The 27011-nt window shown below is 41.1% G+C and overlaps 1 protein-coding gene across 2 annotated transcripts; it reads right to left on the bottom strand.

The window, feature by feature from the left end:
- Window positions 1-1181: 1181 nt before the first annotated feature.
- rad54l (RAD54 like) lies at window positions 1182-23375 on the bottom strand. 2 transcript variants are annotated; one of them, XM_008408143.3, is made up of 18 exons: window positions 23155-23374; window positions 22996-23079; window positions 22065-22172; window positions 21935-21995; window positions 21712-21847; window positions 21480-21549; window positions 18984-19272; window positions 18522-18646; window positions 18289-18439; window positions 18091-18217; window positions 17944-18018; window positions 15649-15779; window positions 15271-15381; window positions 11965-12088; window positions 11812-11890; window positions 11554-11733; window positions 11214-11377; window positions 1182-1807 (listed from the first exon to the last, which is right to left on the bottom strand). In XM_008408143.3, the coding sequence occupies exons 1-18, from the start codon at window positions 23155-23157 to the stop codon at window positions 1606-1608; spliced, it is 2220 nt and encodes a 739-aa protein (XP_008406365.1). In that variant the 5' UTR covers window positions 23158-23374; the 3' UTR covers window positions 1182-1605. The 2 variants fall into 2 exon arrangements, with proteins under 2 accessions (XP_008406365.1, XP_008406366.1); XM_008408144.3 differs by lacking the exon at window positions 1182-1807 and having other exon boundaries at window positions 11266-11377; window positions 11525-11733; window positions 23155-23375.
- Window positions 23376-27011: the final 3636 nt, after the last annotated feature.

Here is a 27011-nt window from a genome sequence, read left to right as displayed (position 1 = left end):
TAGCTAGTGTGCGAGGCTGAGAGGTTCCGGCTAGAAATAGTCGGCCTCACCTCGACACATGGCTCTGGTTCTGGAACCAGTCTCCTTGAGAGGGGCTGGACGTACTTCCACTCTGGAGTTGCCCACGGTGAGAGGCGCCGGGCTGGAGTGGGCATACTTGTTGCCCCCCATTTGGGCGCCTGTACGTTGGGGTTCACCCCGGTGAACGAGAGGGTAGCCTCCCTCCGCCTACGGGTGGGGGGACGGGTTCTGACTGTTTGTGCTTACGGGCCAAACGGCAGTTCAGATTACCCACCCTTCTTGGAGTCCTTAGAGGGGGTACTGGAGAGTGCCCCTCTTGGGGACTCCCTTATTCTACTGGGGGACTTCAACGCTCACGTGGGCAATGACAGTGAGACCTGGAGAGGCGTGGTTGGGAGGAACGCCCCCCCCCCCGATCTGAACCCAAGTGGTGTTCTGTTGTTGGACTTCTGTGCTCGTCATGGATTGTCCATCACGAACACCATGTTCAGGCATAAGGGCGTCCATATGTGCACTTGGCACCAGGACGCCCTAGGCCGCAGTTCGATGATTGACTTTGTCATGGTCTCATCGGACATTCGGGTGAAGAGAGGTGCGGAGCTGTCCACTGACCACTACCTGGTGATGAGTTGGCTCCGGTGGTGGGGGAGGAAGCCGGTCAGAACTGGCAGGCCCAAACGTGTAGTGAGGGTCTGCTAGGAACGTCTGGCGGAGTCCCCTGTGAGATGGAGCTTCAACTCTCTCTCCGGCAGAACTTCGAACATGTTCCGGGGGAGGTGTGGGATATTGAGTCTGAGTGGACCATGTTCCGTACCTCCATTGCCGAGGCGGCCTATCAGAGCTGCGGCCGCAAGGTTGTTGGTGCCTGTCGTGGCGGCAACCCTCGAACCCGTTGGTGGACACCTTCGGTGAGGGATGCTGTCAAGCTGAAGAAGGAGTCCTATCGGGCTGTTTTGGCCTGTGGGACTCCAGAAGCAGCTGATGGGTACCGGCGGGCAAAACGGCATGCGGCTCGGGTTGTCGCTGAGGCAAAAGTTTAATTAACATCGAGTACAGTCAGAGTTTACTGTAATTTACTCTACATTAGCATAGTAATCTGATGTCTTATATTTTCAATAAAGAATTGAATATATAACTCAAGAGAATGTGGTACAAGATACTACAGATTTGAATGTTATAAGTTTATTGGAAGACACTGGAATGTCTGGACATTTTAAAGCACACCTTTCAGTAATTACAGACGGCAGTATAGGAATTGGAGCTCCTAAGAAAAATGTTTGCATAAAATAAGTTTTTGCTAAATAAAGAAACGAAAACTGGATGACACCAATGCACCAACACCCACCTGAACCTTATTTCACCAGCGTTTACCACATAGCAGTGCAATCTCTACACATTAGAGACATGCCTGCCACAGCTACATTTGTGGAGGTTAATGACCTTCCAACATGTCTTCCACTGTAAATATGGCTGCATATGTGATCCTGTTTTATTAAACACAAGAGGGAACAGTAGAAGTCAAAAAGTAAATCCAAATAAATAAGTATCTACAGAAAATTTAAAACATTTAGTTCAATTCCCGTTTCATATAACACCCTTCTGATCCTCATGAGAGCGTTGATGAAAGACAAAGGAGACAGCACTGTCCCAGGAGGCTTTCAGCACTTGGTCCCTCAGTCCCTTCTTGTCAAAGCAGTGGTTCCACTGGGAAAGGTCACTGGTACAGTCAGCACCTTCTGGAGGCAGTCGGACCTCTCTGCCATTTACACAGCGACAGCAGTGAAACCTAACATCACCACAAAGGAAGACAATCCATTAGATTCAAATTCTGACAGGAGGACAGAAAGAAATTTTGTAGAACAAAATAAAAATCCCAGCAGGTATTGGGAGTGTCAAAGGATTCATCTCTCAGTTCTTGGCTAAAGATAACATATTCAGCTGGTAGCTGCAGTGAGTGGAGTAGAAGGACCACATTAACCAAATATTTTCCGTATTTGACCGCTTTTCTTTTTGTCTGTTTTTTTTTTTTTTACACTGCACATCCCAGTCCGCTAGGGGGCAGTAATAGCACATTACAATTTTTTGTTAACCGCCAATAAAACCAAAGGGAGAAGAAGAAGAAGTTGCCGGTCACACGGATCACAATCAGGTTCTGACAGACATTGTTGAGTACATTTGAAAAAAATGTTAAGGCAGCTTAGCGTATGAAGTTTCTTTAAAAAGCCCAATAACTATCGTGTTGATAAAAAAAGAGGGAGTGATGCAGTGGGAGATGATGGATAAACAAGTAATCCGCCCTACACTGAGCCAGGGTTTCCCCCAGTGTATTATTAACCTGGCAGCCCGCCATGCTTTACTAGCCCCGCCGCCAGGCAAAGCGTTGCTTGTTTACAAAATAAATAAATAAATAAAAAATAAATATATATATTTTTTTAAACCTGGCTGCAAGCGTCTCTTTTGCTCTTAGCATTTCACTAGCAGAGCAGATTTATTCCTAAAAGATAGGTTTATAGTTTATGCATTTAAACCAGACAGCGCGCGGACCAATCACACAGCTGGCGCCTCTGCGCTTTGCCTCAGCGGGATCGCGCGCGCCTCCTTTCACTCAAACTGGACACAGGCTGAACTGTGTGGATAAACCTACTGTGAGGAATTATGATCCTTTGGAGAACTCTAGGTAAGAGTTTAAAACCCGCCGCGTTAGCTCTGGTTGGTTACGTAGCTCAAAGTGAACCGCAGGAATAACTTGTAGCGAATTCAGAGGTCGCGTTGTGGAGTGGTGAGAATGATTCATCTTTATGAACGAACAATTATATGGGGCGTTTACGTCAACACGCTGCCCAGCTTGTGGCTCTTTGTCTGTCTTCCCTGTAAAGTTTATGTCTGTGGTCCCGGTTGGCCGGAAAGTTTGTGGATAACGAGCAGCACTAACCTCATCATGCAGGTTCAGCCCGGTGAGGAGCTTTTGTGCTCTCCTCAGAGTCACGCATCACGCTGATTTTCTATTATTTCATTATTATTTTTAGTATTACTTTTCCGGTTACACGATGCATCAAACCATATAAAATGCATTGTCTACTTAGACTTAATGCGCGTGGAGATCTGAGAAACTCGTCCCATAAACTCGACCAACCAGAATAGTTTCTGTGACTCTTATTAAAAACCTCAACAGACACGAAATGAAAGAGCTACTGAAGCCACATTAGCAGCATTGAATTAAATCTCCCATTTGTTGCTCATCTCTGCGTAGTGCAGCAGATTACCTCATCATGCAGGGCCGGTCCAAGGCTGCATGGGGCCTCGAGCAGAATATGACATAGGGGCCCCTCTTGCTGCTAAAACATCAGCACCTCTGACAGCTTCTGTGTTAGATTTAGTGAAATATGGCTGTTACAAAGGCCCGAGTGGACATTAAGATTGGGCCAGGTGTTGGTTGATTTGGTCTGGAAGGGGGAGGTGCGCCACCCAGTGGTGAGTTCTCCATGGCACTTTCAGCAACTGCAGAAAAACCGTGTCTCTGAGCGTGGAGGCGTGCAGCTGGTGCCGACGGTTTCGGTTGGGATGAACGTGCGTTCCTGACTTCTTGTGTTTTGTTGTTAAATGTGTTAAGGTAGTTATTTAGTAGTTCCGCCTGTGCGGTATGATGACGTTGTGTTCGTCGGGCCGTTGTTAGCATGCTGCACATTGTTAGCTTCTCACCTGCGAGTATATGTTGCATAGTATTTCAAGTATTTTGGCTTATTACTGTTCGTGTGCTCTTGTTAGTATCCGTACATATTGATGTGCCTGTTTATTGTGACTCTTAAGCTACTTCACGTGGGTAAACTTCTTTAGCTATCAGTCGTAGCATTTGATGAACATGTGGTCAGTTTGTGGCCAGCAGGTGTCACTGCTGCCACTTGTACTGGATAAATGTGCAAGATGAATTAATGTGGGCTTATTTGTGTTACGATCTAGACCACATCTCCAGGATTGATAATCTCAATAAATAAGTGTTACATTTATGTATCTGTGGTCTGTTTTAAAATATTAGCGTTTATGGGGCCCCTGAAGCTCTGGGGGCCTGATGGAGCCGCTGACTTCATTTGGATTAAGGAGAAGTGCAAATTTGTTGTTTTTAGACTAGTTGTGGATTTAAATAGCATTTCACTGGAGATGTTTTCCCGTAACATATAATTACACAGTAATACTTTTACATTTCCTGTCAACTTAATATCTTTTAATACAAAAACACGGTGGACCGCCGGTGGACCGCCTCGACGCCCCGACCACCGGGCTTAGTAAGTTTTCTGGGGGGAACCCTGCTGAGCGATCAACTGGCAGCAGGGAGGACTGGCGGGAATACAGAGTTCAGTCAGAGCAGATGTTCTCTTTGAGGAAGGAGCAGGTTACCCCAGTGTTTTATAAGTCTGGCGGGCCGCAAGGCTTTAGAGAGATTCGTAGTGCAATAGGATCTAGGCCTGTCACGATAACATATTTTGCTGAGCGATTGTCTAAAGAATTATTGCGATAAACGATAATATTGTTTCAAGACCTTATCAGTCATGGAAATGACTAATAATGCATGCAATTTCCTGCCATAGATAGATACGCTTTATTTTCAAAAGAACACGTTACACTGAAACTGATAAACTAAATAAACAAAACAACCAAAAATAAAATGGATTCTCAGTCTCCATTAACAAAAACGTACTTGAATAAAAACTAAGCAACATAAACAGGAGGAACCACAGAGCTCTGTTAGGTTAAAGCTCATCTTCTGAAGTTGGGATGTTTTTCCTCCAACAGGATCCAGAAGAATCACCTCAAACCAGATGTTGGACTGGATTTTATTTCACTGTCATTTGTGAATGTTAGAGCCTCATTTTCTACAGTGGAGCTATAAAGGTTGAAAAAAGTTATTATTTTAGAGAAAGTCTCATCAACATCAATATTTCCACTAAATAAGAAGCAAAAACAGTGTTTGATAAAGGAAAAGCCTCTCAGACTCTGAGTCCGACAGCACCAAGCTATTTTTTTAATATTAGACAATTAATTTCACATAATTATCGCGGTAGAAGCCATTTGTTTGTTAAACACTTAATGATGTATACTCACAAAGAACGAGATAATTAGTCCAAGTTTGTCTTTATTGAATGTTCAGAAACTACAGCGGCTGTAAAGCGCCATGAGAAAGTCATTTAAGCACACCCGTTGCCATGGCAACCTCCTGCGCTCCCCAAGCCGAGATTAGTTAAAAACATAACATTCAGTCCGATACGATATTAGGTTTGCAGGCTTGATATTTATTTTGCGATGATTAATAAGCTCCCTGAACACAGTGGTGGTTGATGAGTTCATTTTAACTCCTGCTCTGCTCGTTATTTTGGTAATAGAACCGAAACGCACAGAATTGCGCAACACCTTGTTGAAACAATAATCACTGAGATTATTATTATTGTAGTTGGGTCATTAATTTGAACACGTTTTGTTGATTTTGTTGTTGTTCTTTCATAAAGTTACGAACGTTTTAAGTGAGCCAGAGGACGTGCTGGTCTCATCGGCGTTCAGTTTGTCACCTAATGCCGAGATCGACTCAAAACCGTACGCGATCGTCGTGTTGCTCCGCTGCTCTAGCAAAGCACGAACAGTTCAGAAACGATATGAAATGGGGAAAAAGTTATTTATTAACTGATTAAGTGGTGTTTTAGATTGTTCTTAAAAAACTAATCAGTCACAGCTGATTAGTGGGTGAACTCACAGCTGCACAGTGAACCCGTTGATTTTATACAGCAGGTACTGCGTACCCCCATTAAATCTTTTACTTTCACCCCTGGTGTCATCAACAGAAAGAAAAAAGGCAGGAAGAGACGATAAAGCCGATAATTAAAATGAGGTCGATAGGTTTAAGTTATCGTGCGATTAATTGATTTATCGTTTATCTCGACAGGCCTAGTAGGATCTAGCTCATCATGCAGGGCCGGTCCAAGGTTGTATGAGGCCTTGAATTTGATTTAGAGGCACCTCTTGCTGAGAAGTACATCAGCACCACTAACAGCATTTTACCATGGATTTAGTGGAATCTGGGGGAGGGGGTCAAGTTTAGTTGGCAGAGCAGTCAAATACTGTATAATTGTAGTTTACTGAGATGTATTTGTGAACAGCTAAAACTCAAAGATTAAACTGAGAGCATCAGATTGTATCTATGGTAACAAAATAATCAATATTATTCTTTGAACTTTTACAAAGTAAACTTGCCAGCTCCTTAAAATCTTAAATGTTAAACAATTTTCTCTTAGTTCATTAATGCCTTGGGCCGGTTGTAAACATGATCAGTATTACATCATGTTTTATATCCACTCACTGATGACTTAGTTTGGATTGAAAAGAAGTGCAAATAATAGATATTTATTTTAATTGTATTTTTTAATTTCTTGTTTTTAAGATACAATCATTGTGGGCTTATGTATTGTCAGCAGTGTCTTCCAGTAACATAATTACTCAGTAATATTTTACATTTCCTGTCAACTTAACATCTTTTAATACAAAAACACGGTGGACTGCCTCGGTGCCAGGCTTACCAAGCTTTCTGGGGGAAACCCTGCTATGGCTTGTGTTGTTGGACTTGGGAATGATGCAGCAAATGTGATGGTGGGCTGCAAGGCCAGAGTTGCACAGCTGCTGTGCCAGAATGACTGCCCCTTTCTTGTAAACATTCACTGTGGTGCGCACAGGACTGTGCTTGCTGCTCATGATACCTTGTCAAGAAAACCCGAGATCATCCCATTATTCCCGTGCTGGAGATTTTAGTTTAACAGTAACAATACATGAAGTTACCTTTAAAATTAACTACACAAAGTAACATCTAGACCCAGCAATAGACTCACACATCAATAAAATCAGTCAGGTTGTGTTCGTCGTGTTTTGTCTCCTGCAAACTTTGCTTTAATTCTATTTCTTTTTTCTATATAATCATAAGAAATCATAGTCAGGCAGAAAGAGTGTTGCCAAGCCATGAAACAGGAACAGCAGGCTTCCTGACAAAAGAGGAAGTAAGTTTCCAGCTTGCAGATTTATAAAAGTAGTTGAGACTATTCCTTATTTTAATGCATAAAAGTTTTAAAGAATGAAGTCTAAACATTTTGAGTAATTGGATAAGACCCAGAGTAAAATAATTACATTTATATTGGTTTACTTATAAGAATACTTACACATGTGGAAATACTTACAAGTAAAACAAGTAACTTTAACTTTGGTATCAAATAATTAGAATGGATTATTCTTGGTTTCTTTTCAGAAATGTCTGTAATAACTCACATTATGGTTATAATAAGAGTAACTAATAAGTTATGGTTATCATAATATTATAAATGAATGCTAAATCAAAGAAACTAAAACGGTTATAAATGTGATTTTGACATTGAACGTGAAAAGGTGTAAAATGTTGTAACTGTAATTAAAGATTACTGATGTTGTATTGGAGGTAGATGGTAGGTGAAAGGTCAGGGGAAAGAGGAACTAACAAGAGAGCAGAGATGACCAAGGTCTTATTTGGTAACAAATTGAACAACTTAAACTTTTAAAGAAAAGGTTGTGCAGGCAACAGACGTAGGATGACCTTCGAGCAACCCTGGGACATTATCACAGACATCAGGTCATAATGTCTCTATGGATAACCCCCCTGCTGAATTCTGGCAACCCAACAGGGGCGACCCCGGTGGTTTCAGGGGGTTAGTAATGTCTAGAGGCCACCTTCCTCTAGTCGAGACGGTGCGGATCCCACTCCATTGAGCGCATTGCTGCCTCGTGCAGGTGACGTGGGGGACTTGGAACGGTAGTCCCTGTCGACGAGAGACGGTAAACTCCTCGAAATGGGTCACCCAGCACACCGTGTTCTACGGTTGTGACAAACACTGGGACCTAGTGGGGCAAGGTGCGCGGGTGCCCCACTGGGCGTCACCGGCAGGGACTGACCCTGGAGCGACTAGCGCTGCTAGGGCGGTGCCCAGACCAACGCTAGGAATCTCTTACATACAAGTTATGTGAGGGGAAGGCCGCCCGAGCCCTTGGGAGAGCACTTGGCACTCCCAAGTGAGGAGCGCGGAAACGGCGGAGCCACTAGGACCCCCTTAACCTAATGGATCTGAGATCATTTATCCAAGCAGTCAGCCAATTAAACAAGCACAGCAACAGTGCCAGCCAAGGCAAACATGTCTGTAGGGTGATAGACCCTATAAAAAGTGAATGCAAAAGAGGAATCTTTGGTTGGGTCCTCCAGGCAGCTGTGAGCCAAGATGGAGATGGACAAAGAACTCTGCAGCTGAAGAAGAGCCGGGGCCACAGAGCCAAAGGCTGTCCTGAGCATGGGGACCAACCAGCCACCTTCAAATGTGGCTTCAAATTGCGCTTCTCTCATCAGCTGGGTTCAAACCCCCAAAAACAAAGATGAAGACAAAGAACAAAGGCAAAGAAGAAGGACTGGTGCATTCCTTCCATGAGACCAGCTCGCTTACATCACAACGGACCAGAAAGATCTCGAAACAAGGTGAATATTGCTCAAGGGTGGCAAGGCAAGAAGCTGAGAACCGCCATGTGCACAAGAAAATCACCCTAAGACCAGAGACCTGCTGATCTAAGTCAGTACTGTTCCTGCCAGCACCCAAGGCCTGTGTGACCTCACCATCCATGCAGAGACAAAACCGCATCAGACCTGCAGGTCCGCCTGCCTTTGTCAATCAGTGCTGTGAGCCTCCTCCTGATGGAACACCTTCTTCATCATCAGGCTAGTTCTGGGGTCCCGAAATGCCATACTGGGTCTGCTCTCTCAAAGGTTCCCTTTTTAGTTCTCAGTGTCAGCATAAGTGAAAGATAGGCTAGATTATTGATTTTACTTATTTGATCATTTCTGCTAAAATGTAAAGAAAATGGTTGTAAAATAGCTATGATGTTTGATTCTGGAGAGGAAAAGGTGGAAAATGTTTGATAGGTTGCTTTTAGCCCAAAACTATATGTAAAACAACATCTTTGGGACTCGCCCGAGTCACTAAAACCAACCTGGTTCAGTAACAAGTGCACGTTGTAATAAAAGAGAAAGAGCAACAGCTAACAGGTGTGCCCTGTGAATCTAGTTGGCAGCAGGCTGCTCAGTCTGGCTAATTCACAGGGGGAAGAAGGGTGGGACATCTGGATGGAGGTCGTCAGAAACGATACCAGCTTAAACAGAGTTTACCACAGATCTGGACAGAGTAAACCCCAGCAGATTTAGGAAACTCAATTCACCAGTTAGATGGAGAGCTGCTCGCACATCTCACACTCAGAAGGAGAAATAGATAGAGAAGGAGATGGAGAGGGAGGGTGCAGCAACAACACCCTCAACAGCTCAAATTAGTGCATATATCACTACTGTTAACATACATACATACTTCAAGAATTCTCCAATACTAACGCGCAGATCAAATGAACTTCAAAAAGAAATGGGGGAACATGACCTGCTGAGCCTAAACAACCATCGGCTACATGCTGGCTGTTGCTGGAGAGGGCAGTGAAAGGCATACAAATATATGGCTCTGATGTCAGAGTTGGGAGAGGAGGAAGATGGGAAAATCTGCCCGGTAGCTAAGGGCATCAGAAAGTGTCTTCAAACATACATGTTCCCTGCTCTAACTCACTTGCTGACTGACGTTTTAGCTGTGGTGGACCGCATGAACCTCATCTTCCAAACAGAAGACGTGAACATCTCCTCCATCTCACCTGTTGTGAGCATGACTGTGGCCAGTCTGGAAGACTGAATGAATGGACCAGGTGAGGTGGAGAAAAAATTTAACAAGGCTTCACAAGATGGCAAGTTCTGTGGCATCACACTTACTCATGGAGACGTGCAGACATTTGCAGCTTTATGCATGGAATACATCAAAGAGGTGTCTAATTCAATCAAAAAAAGATTCCCATCTGAGCATCAACTCAGATCTAGACACCGTGCTGAATGCATCTCATTATCCAGGAGCTGAGAGCGAGTTGAAGAAATATGGACAGGAGTCTTTGAGACGCGTCTGTCACCACTACGGTGCAACTGAAGCACTGGTAATCAGGATTTCCTCCTGCTAAAGCGACTGCTTGAGGGATTTGAAAACCCCTCATTCAGAAAGTCTTGCTGATTTCTGATCAATTCAACTGGAGAAATATTTGACCTTAAAACTTTGGCAGAAGTGTCAGTTATTCCAGTCTCCAGTGTCACAGACGAGCGCAGATTTAGTCTTCAGAATAACAACAAGACAGACATGAAAAGTTGTCTGTCCAGAGAAAAACTGCAAAATCTCAGGACAATAGCCACAGCAGCAACCCCTTGATACATGTGACTATGACCAAGCTGGTGGACCAGTTTAGGTCCTTGCGGACCAGAAGGAAGGTGTGAGACAGAAGGTCAACTGTTCATATTTTAGGTGCTTCATTTAAATCAGTTGTTAATGCATCGTCATTGGGACCAGTTTTGTTACAGCAGAAAGAAAAGCTACATGTTCAGCTGGTTGATGTAGATTCTATAGTCAGCTTTTCCTGAACTATTATTAATTAAAATTAATGAAAAAAAATCTATTGAATGTTAAATAATTATTTTAAAAACTAAATTTTTTTTAACCATGTTCGTCAAAACGACGGCCATCACAGGATGCCTTGTAGACAGAGGTCACACACACATCACCTCCTGTCATGTGGTGCTGGTAAAACGTGTGCTAGGAAAGACTTTGTGTGCCCCATTTCACTTGTGAAAAAGAAGAAAGCAGCTCTCTAAAGCAGGGTTGCCCAGGTCTATCCAAGATGCCCAGCACATCTGAATCAAACAAACTGCTTATTACCTGCCCCTGCAGAGGTGACTGACCCTGATGAGGGAATTCAGCCATTTGATTCAGGTGTGTTGGAGCAGTATTGGTAGCTCTCAAGAACTGGACATGGGCACCACTTCTAGAGGGCTGCTTTCTGAAGCATCTGCCTGGAAGAAACTCGTTTTCTTTACAACTTATCACCTCTGTTTTACACGTGATCAGCTTCCAAACATGTGGTTAAAGACATGTCCAAACAAAACCATGGTTGTTGTAACATAAAGCTTCAACTGAAATACACCATGTTGGCTGGGAAAACTTTTCTCTTCTCCTAATTTGTAATTTGGCAGCATTTGCTGATAACCAACAGATAAACTATTCAACATGATTTCTCCTTACTTGTCATGTGTGTCACTGACAGTTTCTTCATTGAGTGTGAAGAGTTCTCTAAGTTGGCCTAGAGAAAAGTGACGCTCCACATCCTGCTCCTCATCCACCACACAGCTGCTCAGGGCTTTTTTATGGGCTTGTCTCTGCAGGATCTTCTCCTCAATGGTTCCAGTCTGTCAGAAAACACACACATATCAAACATCTCCACAACATCTACGTTTTGCCACGTTTATGACAGCTCATTAACTTGCCACACTGGAGAGTTAGATTACAAGAGGAAAAATAGAGCACTTAAATAAAAATGTCATAGTAAGAGTTACTGTTAATATAGTTAGAGTGCATGTCTGACAGAGATCAGTCTGTAGATGTAACAGGTCTTCTTCTGGCCATCTCTCCACACACGGGCCATTGCCTGCTCATCATTGGCTGGATTCCAGTCTGGATCAAACATTACCAAGCGATTGGCACCAATCAGATTGAGGCCACATCCACCCGCCTTGCTGCTCAGCATGAAAATAAATTCAGGGTTCTGTCAAACACAAAGAACATAGTGTTCATGGTTGCTTCACAGCTTTAACTGTTATCCAAAACTGTCTTTCAAGCTCACTTGTGGACTGTTGAATTTTTCCACGATCTTAGCCCTTTTCTTGATAGACATTGTGCCATCCAGTCTAACATAGAGGTACCTGAAAAAGCCGCAAAGCAACACTGAAACCCATTTAATCAGATCCAGCTGCCAAACATTTGGTCTTTTAATCACCTTCTAAATCTGCACAACTTTTCAAAGAGGTCCAGTGTTTGAGTATAGTTGGAAACCAGCACCACTTTGTCACCAGTTGTGGATCTCGTCACAGCCAAAATGTAGTCGAGAGTCACCATTTTACCTGGAACAGAAGACAGGGTGAGTAAAACAAGGTCAAACCATACATGGTGAAAAAACTGAGAAGTTTCCAAAACTGTGTTTATGTTTTCAGTCAGAGGTCACTAAAAGATTTTTAAGACTATTACTGTTGTTGAGTAGTGATGTAACAACTCTAAAAGAATCACTATGCCACCCCCAAAACGTTTACACGAAGGCCGATGGGTCCATGAGGACGCCTGTGTCCTCAGTTAAGGGGTTAATGCTTTCTGACAAGTTAACCTCTCAAACGAGTGGAAGGAGGAGGTTCTTTCATTTAATTTTTCTTTAGGAATATACACTATATTACCAAAAGTATTTGTACACCCATCCAAATTATCGGAATCAGGTATTCCAATTAGGCCTTTCACAATAAATTTTGCCGAGTGATTGTCTCAGAAATTATTGCGATAAACAATAATATTGTTTGAATACATTTTAAACTGATGTAATGGTAATGACATAATAATGCAAGAACACTTAACACTGGGAACTGGTAAACAAAACAAACAAAAAAACCATTAGCAACAATAAAATGGACTCAGTCTCTGTTAACAAAATAAATGCACTTGAATAAAAACTAAAAACATAAAACCAAAGTGGAAATAAAAAGTACATTCAACCAAAAGAGAACAGACTATGAAGTCTGTATACCATATTACCCTTCAATAATCATTAGATTTAGATAGAGAAGACAGGTGCTTAGGAAACGAGGAAGGGAGGGTCAGTGCAGAGCACCGGAGTTGAGCCTTTTTTTATCCAGTGTCATCAACAGAAAGAGAAAAATCAAGGAAGTGACGATAAAGCCAATAAATTAAAATGAGGTCGATCATTTTCATTTATCATGCGATTAATTGATTTATTGTTTATCAAGACAGGCCTAGTTCTAATCCCTTTCATGGCTACAGGTATATAAAATGAAGCACTAAAAACAGGCATGCAGACTGTTTCTACAAACATTTGTGAAACTATGGGTCGCTCTCAGGAGCTCAGTGAATTCCAGCGTGGAACTGTGATAGGTTGCCACCTGTGCAACAAATCCAGTCGTTGAATTTCCTTGCTCCTAAATATTCCAGTTTCAACTGTCAGCTGGGTTTTCTAAGAAAACAGAATGTTTGGTAACGACTCAGCCATGAAGTGGTAGGCCACATAAACTAACAGAGCGGGGTCAGCATAGTGCAAAGAGGTCAACAACTGCAGAGCCAGTCACTACTGACCTCCAAACTTCATGTGGCCTTCAGATTAGCTCAGGAACAGTGCAAGGAGAGCTTCATGGAATGGGTTTCCATGGTGGAGCAGCTGCATCCAAACCATATATCACCAAGTGAAGCAAAGCATTGGATGCAGTGGTGTAAAGCTGCCACCACTGGACTTTAGAGTGGTGGAGGCGTGTTCTCTGGAGTGACAAATTACGCTTCTCCATCTGCCAATCTGAGTCTGAGTTTGGCGATTGCCAGAAGAACGGTTCTTGTCTGACAGCAGTGTACCAAGTGTAAAGTTTGGTGGAAGGTTGATTATGGGGTAAGGTTGTTTTTCAGGAGCTGGGCTTAGCCCCTTAGTTCCAGTGAAAGGAACTCTGAATGCTTCAGCATACCAAGACATTTTGGACAATTCCACGCTCCCAACTTTGTGGGAACAGTTTGGATCTGACCCTTTGCTCTTCCACCATGACTGTGCACCAGAACACAAAGCAAGATCCATAAAGTCTGGTGTGGATGAACTTGACTGGCCTGCACAGATTCCTGTCCTCAACCAAATAGAACAACTTTGGGATGAATTAGAGCAGAGACTGAGAGCCAGGCCTTCTTGTCCAACATCAGTACATGACCTCACAAATGCACTTCTGGAAGAATGGTCAAAAATCCCCATAAAATCTCCTAAACCTTGTGGACAGCATTCCCAGAAGAGTTGACAGCATTCCCAGAAGAGTTGAAGCTGTTCTAGCCGCAAAGGGTGGACCAACGTCATATTGAACCATATGGATTAGGGATGGGATGTCACTTAAACTCATATGTGAGTCAAGGCAGGTGAGTGAATACTTTTGGCGATATAGTGTAACATTGCAGATATTGACTTCATCTTTAGCCACGTTAGCCAAGCTATCCCACAAGGTCCCCCTTTAACTATGAAGCTAACATCTGCCAGCAGTGGATCAGTTTTGGCTTCAGATCAGGCTCAGAGCACAGATAATGGACATGCACACAAAGTAACCAGAGAAAATCATTTTGTTTAAATACAGGAACTTAGTTATTAACTAAGTTCATCATTGGCTTAGTTATTAACTAACTAAGTTCATCATTGGCTTAGTTATTAACTAACTAAGTTTATCATTGGCTTAGTTATTAACTAACTAAGTTTATCATTGGCTTAGTTATTAACTAACTAAGTTTCTGTTCAGAAAGGAACTTGGCATTTGTAACTAAATTAGCTGCCATTCTTCACTGGAACTAAATTAGATCCATTGTTGATGTTGTTTAGATGTTGCTTCAGTATTGCTTTTTGATCACCTTGTAATTTGTTCAAGCAAATGAAACAATTTTCTATTTTTGGTGCTCAGTACCATCATGTTTCTTCATGTTTAGCCTTTGTAGCTTCATAGCATGTTACGTTTGGAGAATAAGGATACAGCAATATGAAAATTTGGGCCAATATCAATATCAATATCCAATATTAGTACTGCTGTTACAACCAATATATATTATATACAACATTTTTGACACTATAAAAGTGACCACACTGCCTTCATTGCTTCTCTGTTTCTGTGAAACACCATATAATCCAAAACCGCAATCTGACCTGTCATCTGACCAAACAAATACCACATGACCAACCTTCTCTCCTCCGGAAACAAGATGGAAATAAACATGGGTTGTTACTATTGGCCCAGTTTTACTCATTGGACCGATGTTAGAAAATGATTAACATTGGTCAATACCACTGCTGATGCTGATATATATTGTGCATCCCTACTGGGGATGCACAATATCCCCAGTAGGGATATTGATCCCTTTGGGATCAATAAAGTATTTTTGAATTGAATTGACATTACTATACAATGGTTGAACAGCAGAGCCAGATGAACAAGCTTTTCCTGTATAAAGAGCAGATCAAGTCATGACGACTCATCATTCAACATGCCTTCAGTAGTCCACTGAAATGTTTTCTTACCAGACAGCTGAGGTTCAAGTGCTTTAGTGGAGTAACCAGCAGGAAACAGATCGAGAGCGCCCTCAAAGCCCTCCTCTTCTTCAACACACTTGTCATAAATGAGAGCTGGATCTGGTACAGGATCAGGACAGTGATCAGTGTGTTTAGTATGCAAACAACTACAGCTGCAATGAAATTGCTTACATCATTGTCTATAACTTGTATATTATAAGTGCAATATTTAGGCTGTATAATAAGTCACATAATGACATATTAGCAGTAAAATTCGAATTTATAATGCCGACTGGTAAAAAGTTAGCATCTGAAGCTGTGTTTCAGTTGTGTTTAAAACAAACTAAGTGGAACTTGTTTTCTGACAGGCCACACTGCTGCACTTACGGTTACACAGCTTCTTGAGAGATGTGATAGAAGACAGTGAGGAGACATTGATTCTGCCTTCCTGCAATGTCTCTGTGGGTTTGGCCTGCTTCAGAAAGCGCTTGTACAGTTCTATCTGCAAAGGAGTTAGTCTGTACAACAGAGGAATCAGGGTTCCGCTTAGCATTGTATAAAGAAAATCATCATAGAGCAAGGGATATCACAAACATAACGGCTAAGCCCAAAATTATTCATACACATGGTAGATTTAGCAGATTAAATATTTTTTAATCTGACCTAAAGCAATACTAATGTATTAGAGAGGCCCAGTCAAAATCCAGGCTTACATGTCTTGGTGAATCTGTGGAGGGCACTAAAGATTATGGTGATGGAAAGGAGGACTTCAAACCTCAAAGGTTTGAAATCCATGCCAATAGATAAATCATAAAAATACCAGAGGAAACATGATTAACAAAGATGTTAATGTTGTATTCTTTATTTTAAGTGTTTTATATACAGGTCCTTCTAAAAAAATTTGCATATCATGAAAAGGTTCTCTGAATAAGTAATTAACCTGATCATCTGAATCAACAAAGTAACTCTAAACACCTGCAAAAGATTCCTGAGGCTTTTAAAAACGCCCAGCCTGGTTCATTACTCAAAACTGCAATCAAGGGTCAGACTGCTGACCTGACTGCTGTCCAGAAGGTCATCATTGACACCCTCAAGCAAGAGGGTAAGACACAGAAAGAAATTTCTGAACGAATAGGCTGTTCCCAGAGTGCTGAATCAAGGCACCTCAGTGGGAAGGAAAAAGTGTGGCAGAAAACGCTGCACAACGAGAAGAGGTGACCGGACCCTGAGGAAGATTGTGGAGAAGGACCGATTCTAGACCTTGGGGGACCTGAGGAAGCAGTGGACTGAGTCTGGAGTAGAAACATCCAAGCCACTTTTGAACCAGAAACAACAGCAGAAGCTCCTGACCTGGGCTAGAGAGAAGCAGCACTGGACTGTTGCTCAGTGATCCAAAGTACTTTTTTCGGATGAAAGCAAATTTTGCATGTCATTCGGAAATCAAGGTGCCAGAGTCTGGAGGAAGACTGGGGAGAAGGAAATGTCAAAATGCCAGAAGTCCAGTGTCAAGTACCCACAGTCAGTGATGGTCTGGGGAGCCATGTCAGCTGCTGGTGTTGGTCCACTGTGTTTTATCAAGGGCAGGTCAATGCAGCAGCTATCAGGAGATTTTGGAGCATTTCATGCTTCCATCCACTGAAAAGCTTTATGGAGATGAAGATTTCATTTTTCAGCACAACCTGGCACCTGCTCACAGTGCTAAAACCACTGGTATTACTGACCATGGTGTTACTGTGCTCAACTGGCCTGCCAACTCTCCTGACCTGAACCCCATAGAGAATCTGTGGGATATTGTGAAGAGAAAGTTGAGAGACCAAGACCCAAAACTCTGGATGAGCTTAAGGCTATCGAAGCATCCTGGCCTCCATAACACCTCAGCAGAGCCACAGGCTGATTGCCTCCATGCCGCATTGAAGGCTGCAAAAGGATTTCTGACCAAGTATTGAGTGCATAACTGAACATAATTATTTGAAGGTTGACTTTTTTGGCATTAAAACACATTTCTTTTATTGGTCGGATGTAATATGCTAATTTTTTTAGATGGATTTTGGGTTTTCATGAGCTGTATGCCAAAAATCATCAGTATTAAAACAATAAAATACCTGAAATATTTCAGTTGGTGTGCAATGAATCTAAAATATATGACAGTTTAATTTTTATCATTACATTATGGAAAATACTTAACTTTATCACAATATGCTATTTTTTTGAGAAGGACCTGATATCCAAGAATGTTTTGTAGGAGACAGAGATGACAATTTTCCAGAGAGAAATTGTTCTTTCAATCCATCTGTATTGTAAAAGAAGCCTGTCTCAATTCCTATCACAAACACTCACTGGTTAAATAAATACATGCCAGGTGTGTGAATAGTGTCGGGTTTGGGAACATTAAAATAAAATCAAATTATTTTTTAAAAAAAGCTGAGATAATAAATATGATGAAACAATTGTTGGCCTTCAGGGGAAGAATTTAAAAGACCCAAGTTGGCTTTTGGGCTCAGGGTCAATAGGTCAAGTAGTAGCACTAACACTCAGTGCTGTCTGCCATTACAAACAGAAGAAAATCTACAATTAAAGTGTAATATCCTGATAAGCCACGAACTTACAAGCCAAAATTATTTTAAATACCCAATGACAAATAACTGACTTCCAGTTAGACAGAAATGAAACAAGTCAACTTACTTGCAGCACACAACTTGCTCAATTTTCACAGGAAGATACTTTGACAGGATATCCGATGTTCTCCTAATCAAACACCTGTTGAAGCAGCACATGCTCAATCTTGGAGAGGAAAACAGAACTAAAGAACACCAAGGCTATGGAGTTCACCTGTTGACGATGCTGATGAGTTCCTTGAGTTTTTTTTCTCCTTCCTCTCTATCTCTGTTACTGGCGTCTGCATCCCGACCCTTCAGAATGGGAAGCTCGAATCGCTTCTTAAACTCCTGGGCAGTACCTGCCATTACAAAGATGCATATGGGAAATAAGTTTGTTGTGTTCAGATGTTCTGTAGGTGATGCAGCTTACCAAGGATTCCAGCATTTACAAAATGGACCAGACTGAAATACTCCAGCAGGTCATTCTGGATTGGAGTGCCTGATATCAGCACTCTCCGCTGGGCGTTCATAGCATGCAGAGCCTGGTAAGTCTGGTTGTCAGCATTCTTCAGTCGATGCCCCTAAGAACAGAGAGGAAAAATGTAACACTTGGCTTTCAGAATTCATCTTTATCTCTGGGTTGAAGTGTATAATGCACAACACCTCATCACAGATCACAAGTCCAACTTTGCCCCTGTGTAGGACGTCAGCATGAAGTCGAAATGTCTCATAAGAAATTATCAGGATGGGTGTTGCTACTTTCAAACCATGTTGGGACATGAAGTTCACTAGAGAAAACAGAAAAGATGCTGAAGTGAAGCACAAGTTAGCTCATACCAGTGTTTGCAGAAATGAACAGCAACATGATTAAAGGGTAAACTTTACGATAATAAACAATTATTCAAAATAACCACTTGTAGCTTTTCCTTGACACACTTGTGACGGATAATGTTTCCGTGAATATTCAAAATGAGAGAAATAAAACAGAAACCATCAGGTTTCTTATTTACATACATTCATACAAACACACCAGTTTTCTTCATGCTTACAGTGCTGGCTTAAGAATTACATTGTCTTCATAAGGTTTACTGCAGTTTCTTAGTGACACTAGAAAACATGACCTACCTAGTTGCTTATCAATATCCTCCTTTGAGCCCCCATCGATTGCCACTGGTGAAATACGACCTCCAAGCCACTTTCCTACTTCATTATACCAGTTCCGAACCAGACTAGATGGTGAAACCACAATTGCCTTGTTTATCTCTGGCTTGGCATTAAGGCTCTGGCGTAGCAAGGTCCACATGAGAGTGATACACTGCAAAGTCTTTCCCAGGCCCATCTCATCAGCCATGATGCAGCCGTAGGATCCAGGGATGCGTCTGCCAGTCACACAGTCCCAAAGGAACTTCACTCCCTAAACATGTCAAAGAAAGACATCATTTATATGACTCAGGGAAATGCTATTAATAAGATATATTTTATCTTTATGGTAATTTCCAACAACTCATTGTTTTGGTCAGATTTTAATCAAGATGAACTACTTCTGCAACTACTGCCATAATTTAATTCAATTAAGTGAATTTGCATGTTGCCAAGTAACAACAAATATCTCAAGGCACTCAGATCATGTAGATAAATTAAAAGTCAATAATGTGCTCTCAGTAATAATACTGAACTCAGGTTCAGTTTATTATGGCAACTGATAAAAAAAGTTTTCCATCCAAGAAAACCCAGTAGATTGCATCAACTCATTGACTCGCAGGATTCATTCGCCCTGGATGAGCATGTAGTGACAGTGAACAGTAGACCGCAACAAGTCTTTAACTTTATAGCAATTCCTCACACTGCATGAAGTGATAGTATGAGGAATTGCTATAACAAGAAGAACGACCATCTTCTGAGTGACTGAGGGTTTGAGGAGACACACAAAAACACAGAAGCACTGACCAAGGATTACTATCTACGTTAGCGGTTGTCAACGTGGGCGGTACCGCCCCCCAGGGGGCGTTCAGAGGACAGCAGGGGGCGCTGGCGGACATTTTTACAAAAGGGGGGCGCTGGGATGCCTTTGGGGGGCGTTTGGTCGAAGGTAAACTTTACACCTTAAATCCACAACAATACCAGTTTAGACTCTGAGCAACTTGGTAAAACTGTATTGTGTAACATTAAATTATGCTTGGCTGCAACTGTATCGATGGCAGCTCTTCTTCTTCTTCTTCTTCTATTATTCAGTGTTTGTAGCTTCATGGCGCAGCTCCGCTCCGCATCAGTTCAGCGTTACACCAGCTGATGACGCTGCTGTGATTCACTTTGTCTGGTATTTATGTAGGCTACATATGTTTTGGCAGTTCTGTGATCATGTCAAAGCAGCAATTTATATTAAAAAGTGTTTTATTTCCGTTTGAAAGCTGCCCGCTTCCATGGAAGGACAACAGAAAATCAAACATGTAATTACTAAAATCACGATACCCTCACTGTATCCCTCTGAAAAATGAACCCATTTAAATAAATAAAAGAAATCCCTCCATGGGTGATACCACGATAGAGAGCCTTCATTTTATAGCGTTAACACGGTGCTGTAAGTGGTCCGGTATGAAACGGGGTGATAGAACAACACAGCACTTTTAAATTTCAATAATCAGAATGCAGAAATTGTTTCCGTTGTTTTAAAAGGTTTATGTCAGTCTGCCTTTTCCCCATCGATACGCTTCCCGACCGCCCTGCACCTTAGGGGTTAAAAAAAAAAAAAAAAAAAAAAAAAAAGCCGCGCAAAACTCTGAAACATGAGAAGCGGGCAAAACGGAGCGACGAACTAGATGTGAATTATGGCATAAAAACAGAGAATCCGACGCTGAACAGTGAAAAATCAACACATGATGTGAAACACATGACGATTATTGATCGTTTATATGATCAATAAACAATCATATAAATGTAGCAACAGGAAAGAAACTAAAGTGGACATAGCAATAACCCGACAGAGGATAATATGAATCAAATGAAACTGAATGGAAATGAATGAAGAACAAAATGCAAGAATAAACTAAGAAACTAAAGTAAATACGGAGGAATAAACTGGTATGGCAAGACCTTTAGAGCAATAATTAATACAGAGACTGTATGGCAAGAATAAACAGACACTATTTCCACATAAAAGGTAAAATAATATTGTTGAAATGTCATGGGCAGGAGCTCAACTACACATTATTCAGGTGGATGCGAAAACATAAATCGCCCACCCCCAGCCCCCCCCCCACTCCTCCTCCTCCAGACGACGATACGTTTAGGGCAAAACTCGCTACATTTACCCCGTTATGTGCGCGAGGTGAAGGAGCGTAAGGCGCTGAAGTGTACGGGAAACATAATCGGTGCGCCGATTCAAAACATCTACAATAATGATAGTAACATTAATAATAAAATAATTGTCAGTGCAAAGTAGCCTACAAATTCTTTGGTGGGGGGCGGTGAGGGACCTGGATAAAGGCTGGGGGGGCGCTGGCCCGAAAAAGGTTGAGAAACACTGATCTACGTCAAGGCTTAGACATACTTCATGTGGATTGCCAGAATCTGTTCTCATTGACGTAGATGTGACAAAAATTACATCATTTTGTTTGAAATTACCTCTCTCTGATGGGGTCTGAGAACGTTTCCCAATACTGGATCCACAACAACATGAACTGGAAGCTTTTCCCTGAAAAAAAACAAGTCATTTTGTTTATTCTGTCAGTTGCAGTTTGGCAGTAGTTGGTTCCCACTGTGCATGAATACATCCATCAGATCTGTATTATTTTTGGGCTTTTCTTGTCAAGCTGCATTTCAGCAGAAAGAGGAATTCAATGTGTCTGGAACTTACTTGTCAGCTTTGATCAGATCATGAGCGCTCAGAGTCGGCGGCTCATAAAGAACCAAAGCATCTTCTGCAAATGGATCATGGAGCGATTTCCTTACTCCTGTATGCTTTAGGCCAAGTGCTTTGCTGCCTAGTGAACCTGTCAGCAATTTCAAAAGGAAACAGACGGTTAAGTCATTCTCCATCACTGGACATAAAGAGAAGTCGCAAAGCTGGTTAAACTCACCTGTGTAATTGGGAATAGGAATTTTAAAAGGCTTGGAGAGAATGCTTCGGATAAATGACTCCTGCAGACAAGACTTTTAGTAAGAGAGGGAAATGTTTACAGGGATGTTGGGATTTTCAACCATGCTTACATGTCTGTCAGCTTCCATGCTTCCAGGCCACTTGTTAAGTTGTGTCAGAGGCTCCCTGTAGGGAGAAATGTGACTCTCCCTCATCCCATCCACTTTCCTTCTCTTCTCCTAAAAAGAGAAATTCATACAATCAGTAACACTTTTTATCAGCTCCACAAGCCTATGTTTAGTGTTGTATGAAACCAAACACCAAGCAACAGGAGTTTATGCAGAACTCAGTCATCAGTGCAGCTTTGAATTCAAATTCAAAAAGTACTTTATTGATCCCGCAGGGAAATTAAATGTTATTGAATGTTAAATCAAATTCTTCAAAGTGTTAAAAAAAGGGGAAAGGCCCAGCCTGGCCAGGAAAAAAAAGAGCACAAGAAAGAAACATATCTTATCTATCCATTCTCTAAACCCCTTGTGGAGGGCTGGGAACAATATGCAGAGGTCAGTGTTTAAATTATGAGCTGGACTGGACGCAGTGATGCAGCCAAATAGACTGCTGGAATTGTAATCGCAGAAAACACATTGTCAGTGAAAATGTAAGACTTTTTAGGACTGTCCTGGCTTTAGACATCTGTCATGATGGAGTGTTTTAGAGATCCACTGGGTTCACAGTGAAGGAAGGTGATGTTTAAATACAAATCAGTTTCTGATTCACATCTATTTAACTGCTCTGAAACAATTCAAATCAAAAACACTTAGCCTGGTCGCACCTAAATCGAATTAAACTGATTTCTACGGGAATTCACTGAAATACACTTTCATATCTGATGCATTTTTAAAGCTTGAATACACAAGTTGACCTTGCCTTTTATATTTACCATTTTGTTTTTGTAAAAAAAGTGTTTTTGATGTCGAACCATGATTGATTCACGCTCTTACATGTCCCTTTACTAAAGTGAAGGTGATGAGGTGATGAGTGACCATTCAGAGCTGAGCTTACGGTGTTTCCTGTGAGCCCCCGGTCACCGCAGGCCTGTCCGGCTGGTTTGCGCTTAGCCAGCTGACTGGGCGCCAGGCTCCTCCTCTGCCACAGACAAACAGAAACGACACTTCGTTACACACTGAATAACGCAGTAAGAAAAACCTTTAACCTGCTTACCATGTTTGGTGTTTCCTCTAAGTGAATGTTTGAAACCTTACATGATCGTCGTGTTCAGCTTAAACGCAGCGCTTCCACTGAGATGTTAATGTAAACCCTTTAAAGCAAAAAACCCTACAGTTTACGCCAACAATAAGTTTCCTATATCAAAACTCGCGCGAAATGTTGGACACGCAACCAGTACGGTGAGCGTGATGGCTCAAGCTTTTTCAAATTGATGTTTTACTGCCACCTAAAGGTCAGGAGGGAAATAATTTTTAACGATTTTTTTAATATTATAAAAACAGTCAAATCTTACAAGCATACATACTTCTTATTCTTGAGTGACTAGCAGTCAAAGAATATACTAAGAGAAGAAAAGAAAAAAAGGGGTTACAGAATGACATAAAAGCCATATAACACAGTAGGTGCTTAATATTAGAAAATAAAATGAGCATAAAGCATAATAAACTGAACAGTTTGAATTATTGTACTATGTCTAGATTGTTAAATGGATAAATGTCAAAAACCAAACGGAGCAGAGCAGCATCTTTGTCCCAATCATTTTCACAGAGTTGAACAGAACCTTAACCCCAACATCGAACGTTGGGAGTAATTTTCCAAAATGTATATTTGTGTAGGTAATATTTGGCCATAATGATCAGGTTATTAATTATAAATTCCAAATTTGTGTCCAAAGTATAAATACCAAATTTAATATTGTCGTAAGTTAAAGTTGGAATATTTAAATTGTTGGTCAGCAACCAATTATGAAGATCCTCCCAAAATTTAGATTCATAAGTACAAGAAAAGAATAAATGTTGCGAAGTTTCTACATCAGATGGGCAAAAGGTACAATCATTTGCCACAATATCAAATTTTAGTCTTAAGTATTCTTTACATAGATAAATATTATTTAATATTTCAAAATTTACTTATTTTGCTTTGAGGGGTCAAGGGAATTTTTAATAGCTGTATCTAATTTTTTTTACATACAACAAAAAAATTCTTTAAGTATATTTCTTCTTTTCAAGGGGGAAGGGAAAGTCCTTTGGATGATGATTGTTCTTAAAGATTTATTTTGCAATTTTTGTCTGTAAAAATGTGGCCCTGGATAAACAGTGGGTAAACCTGTGGTATTGAGGCTGTATAAAATAATGAAGCTTGTGTTAATCAAATCCTGAGGGAGACATTTAATTACAGCTTGAAATACTATTTTACTGCATTTAAAATTTTATTTATGCAGGTATTTTTCAAAGTCCAGAATTTTCCCTCTGTCATCCATGAGACGTTGACCTACCTTGTTCAAAGAATTGATAAAACTAAAAATCTCCTTGAGCTACAGCTTCAGTTTAAGATGACAGACGTTGTCTTAAGCAGAGGGCAAATCATGGCCTTGCACTCTCCCAACATTTAAGCAATCATATTCTTGATCAAATATTCCGTTCCTTATTGAAAAGCGTGCATACATTACTTAAGAACATTTTCTTGATTTTATAGATCTAAATAATTCACTCAAAGTGAATTGTAAATATCTAACAAAACCATCTCTATATGGAATATTTTATACATGACATCTTAAGTTTAAGTTTAATGGAGTCAATTTCCTCCTTCGCTGTAACTATAAAGTTTAAAAAGTACCAGGGACTTTGAGTTTCACAAATGTGTTCTAAAAAGCAGAATATTGTTTTTGTTGCTGTAACTTCTTAAATATGTGAACTGTTTAGATATAATGCTGTTGATGAAGATAAATTCTTGTGAACAGTATCTGACACTACTGCTGGTAAAGCTTGATTTTTAATGCTTTTGTTTCAATAAGATATTGTTTTTTTTACTTTCAGTTTTTTTTTCTACTGGCTGGAAAAACGTGGCCCTAATTCACTATTGAAAGATTTGGACATTTCATCAGAAAGGTTTGATAAATAACTAAATTCGATGTGTCTCCTTTAACTGGTTACACAGGATTATATCACAAGGAAATTTTGGGAAGAATGGAACAACTTTATAATTCATAATATTGAGACAAGTTTCACCAAGGCCTGAGTTAGCATATAATTTTTGGCTTTCATGGAATTATAAACAAAAAAATTGCAATTAATATTTTTTGCAATTCGCCTCTCGCCCGGAACGTTAGCTGGAGATAGGCGCCAGCACCCCTCATGACCCCACTGAGGGACAAGAGTGTAAGAAAATGGATGGAAAAGGGAGAAGTAATAAAATCAAAACAAAGTATATATTTATTCTTTTATTTATATATTTATTCTTTTATTTTTATATTGATTCTTTTATTTATTAATATGTTGGATAAATATTTATTCTTTTATTTATTATTATGTCCGTTTTGGTCCTCCATACACTGCTTCCTCAGGTCCCCCAAGGTCTGGAATCGGTCCTTCTCCACAATCTTCCTCAGGGTCCGGTCACCTCTTCTCGTTGTGCAGCGTTTTCTGCCACACTTTTTCCTTCCCACTGAGGTGCCTTGATTCAGCACTCTGGGAACAGCCTATTCGTTCAGAAATTTCTTTCTGTCTTACCCTCTTGCTTGAGGGTGTCAATGATGACCTTCTGGACAGCAGTCAGGTCAGCAGTCTGACCCTTGATTGCAGTTTTGAGTAATGAACCAGGCTGGGAGTTTTTAAAAGCCTCAGGAATCTTTTGCAGGTGTTTAGATTTACTTCATTGATTCAGATGATCAGGTTAATTACTCGTTCAGAGAACCTTTTCATGATATGCTAATTTTTTAGATGGATTTTGGGTTTTCATGAGCTGTATGCCAAAATCATCAGTATTAAAACAATAAAAGACCTGAAATATTTAAGTTGGTGTGCAATGAATTTAAAATATGACAGTTTAATTTTTATCATTACATTATGGAAAATAATTAACTTTATCACAATATGCTAATTTTTTGAGGACCTATATATATATATATATATATATATATATATATATATATATATATATATATATATATATATATATATATTAGTTCATTAACTTCACATTTCTCCAATGAATATTTATCAAATGTTATGATTAGAAGATTAAGTTTCTTATACTTTGTTTTCCTGCGGTTGTAGACTTGGCAGTAGAAAATTAATAACATAGGAATAACAACTTTATATCCCTTTTAACAGGTTACACTTGATTCTGCTGTGGAAACAAAGTGCATGAAGTTTGTGCTCAGCTGGGAAAACCCTGTGGATCACATGTTGGGACTTCTGCTTCAAACTGCTCACTACAGTATATTATTGTCTCTGTCATCCACCAGTTCACTGCAGACTGGCACCAGTTCACTGCAGACTGACACCAGTTCACTGCAGACTGACACCAGTTCACTGCAGACTGGCACCAGTTCACTGCAGACTGACACCAGTTCACTGCAGACTGGCACCAGTTCACTGCAGACTGACACCAGTTCACTGCAGACTGGCACCAGTTCACTGCAGACTGGCACCAGTTCACTGCAGACTGGCACCAGTTCACTGCAGACTGGCACCAGTTCACTGCAGACTGACACCAGTTCACTGCAGACTGGCACCAGTTCACTGCAGACTGACACCAGTTCACTGCAGACTGACACCAGTTCACTGCAGACTGACACCAGTTCACTGCAGACTGGCACCAGTTCACTGCAGACTGGCACCAGTTCACTGCAGACTGGCACCAGTTCACTGCAGACTGGCACCAGTTCACTGCAGACTGGCACCAGTTCACTGCAGACTGGCACCAGTTCACTGCAGACTGACACCAGTTCACTGCAGACTGACACCAGTTCACTGCAGACTGACACCAGTTCACTGCAGACTGGCACCAGTTCACTGCAGACTGGCACCCGCCAAGGACCCAACATGGATGTCTTCTTAAGTTGTAAACCC

The sequence above is a fragment of the Poecilia reticulata genome, chromosome 4, assembly GCF_904066995.2.
Source record: "Poecilia reticulata chromosome 4, P_reticulata-male-v2, whole genome shotgun sequence".
In the NCBI taxonomy this organism is placed as follows: Eukaryota; Metazoa; Chordata; class Actinopteri; order Cyprinodontiformes; family Poeciliidae; genus Poecilia; species Poecilia reticulata.
The sequence above is the reverse complement of the archived record's forward strand: the minus strand, read 5'-3'. Positions and strand labels throughout refer to the sequence as shown.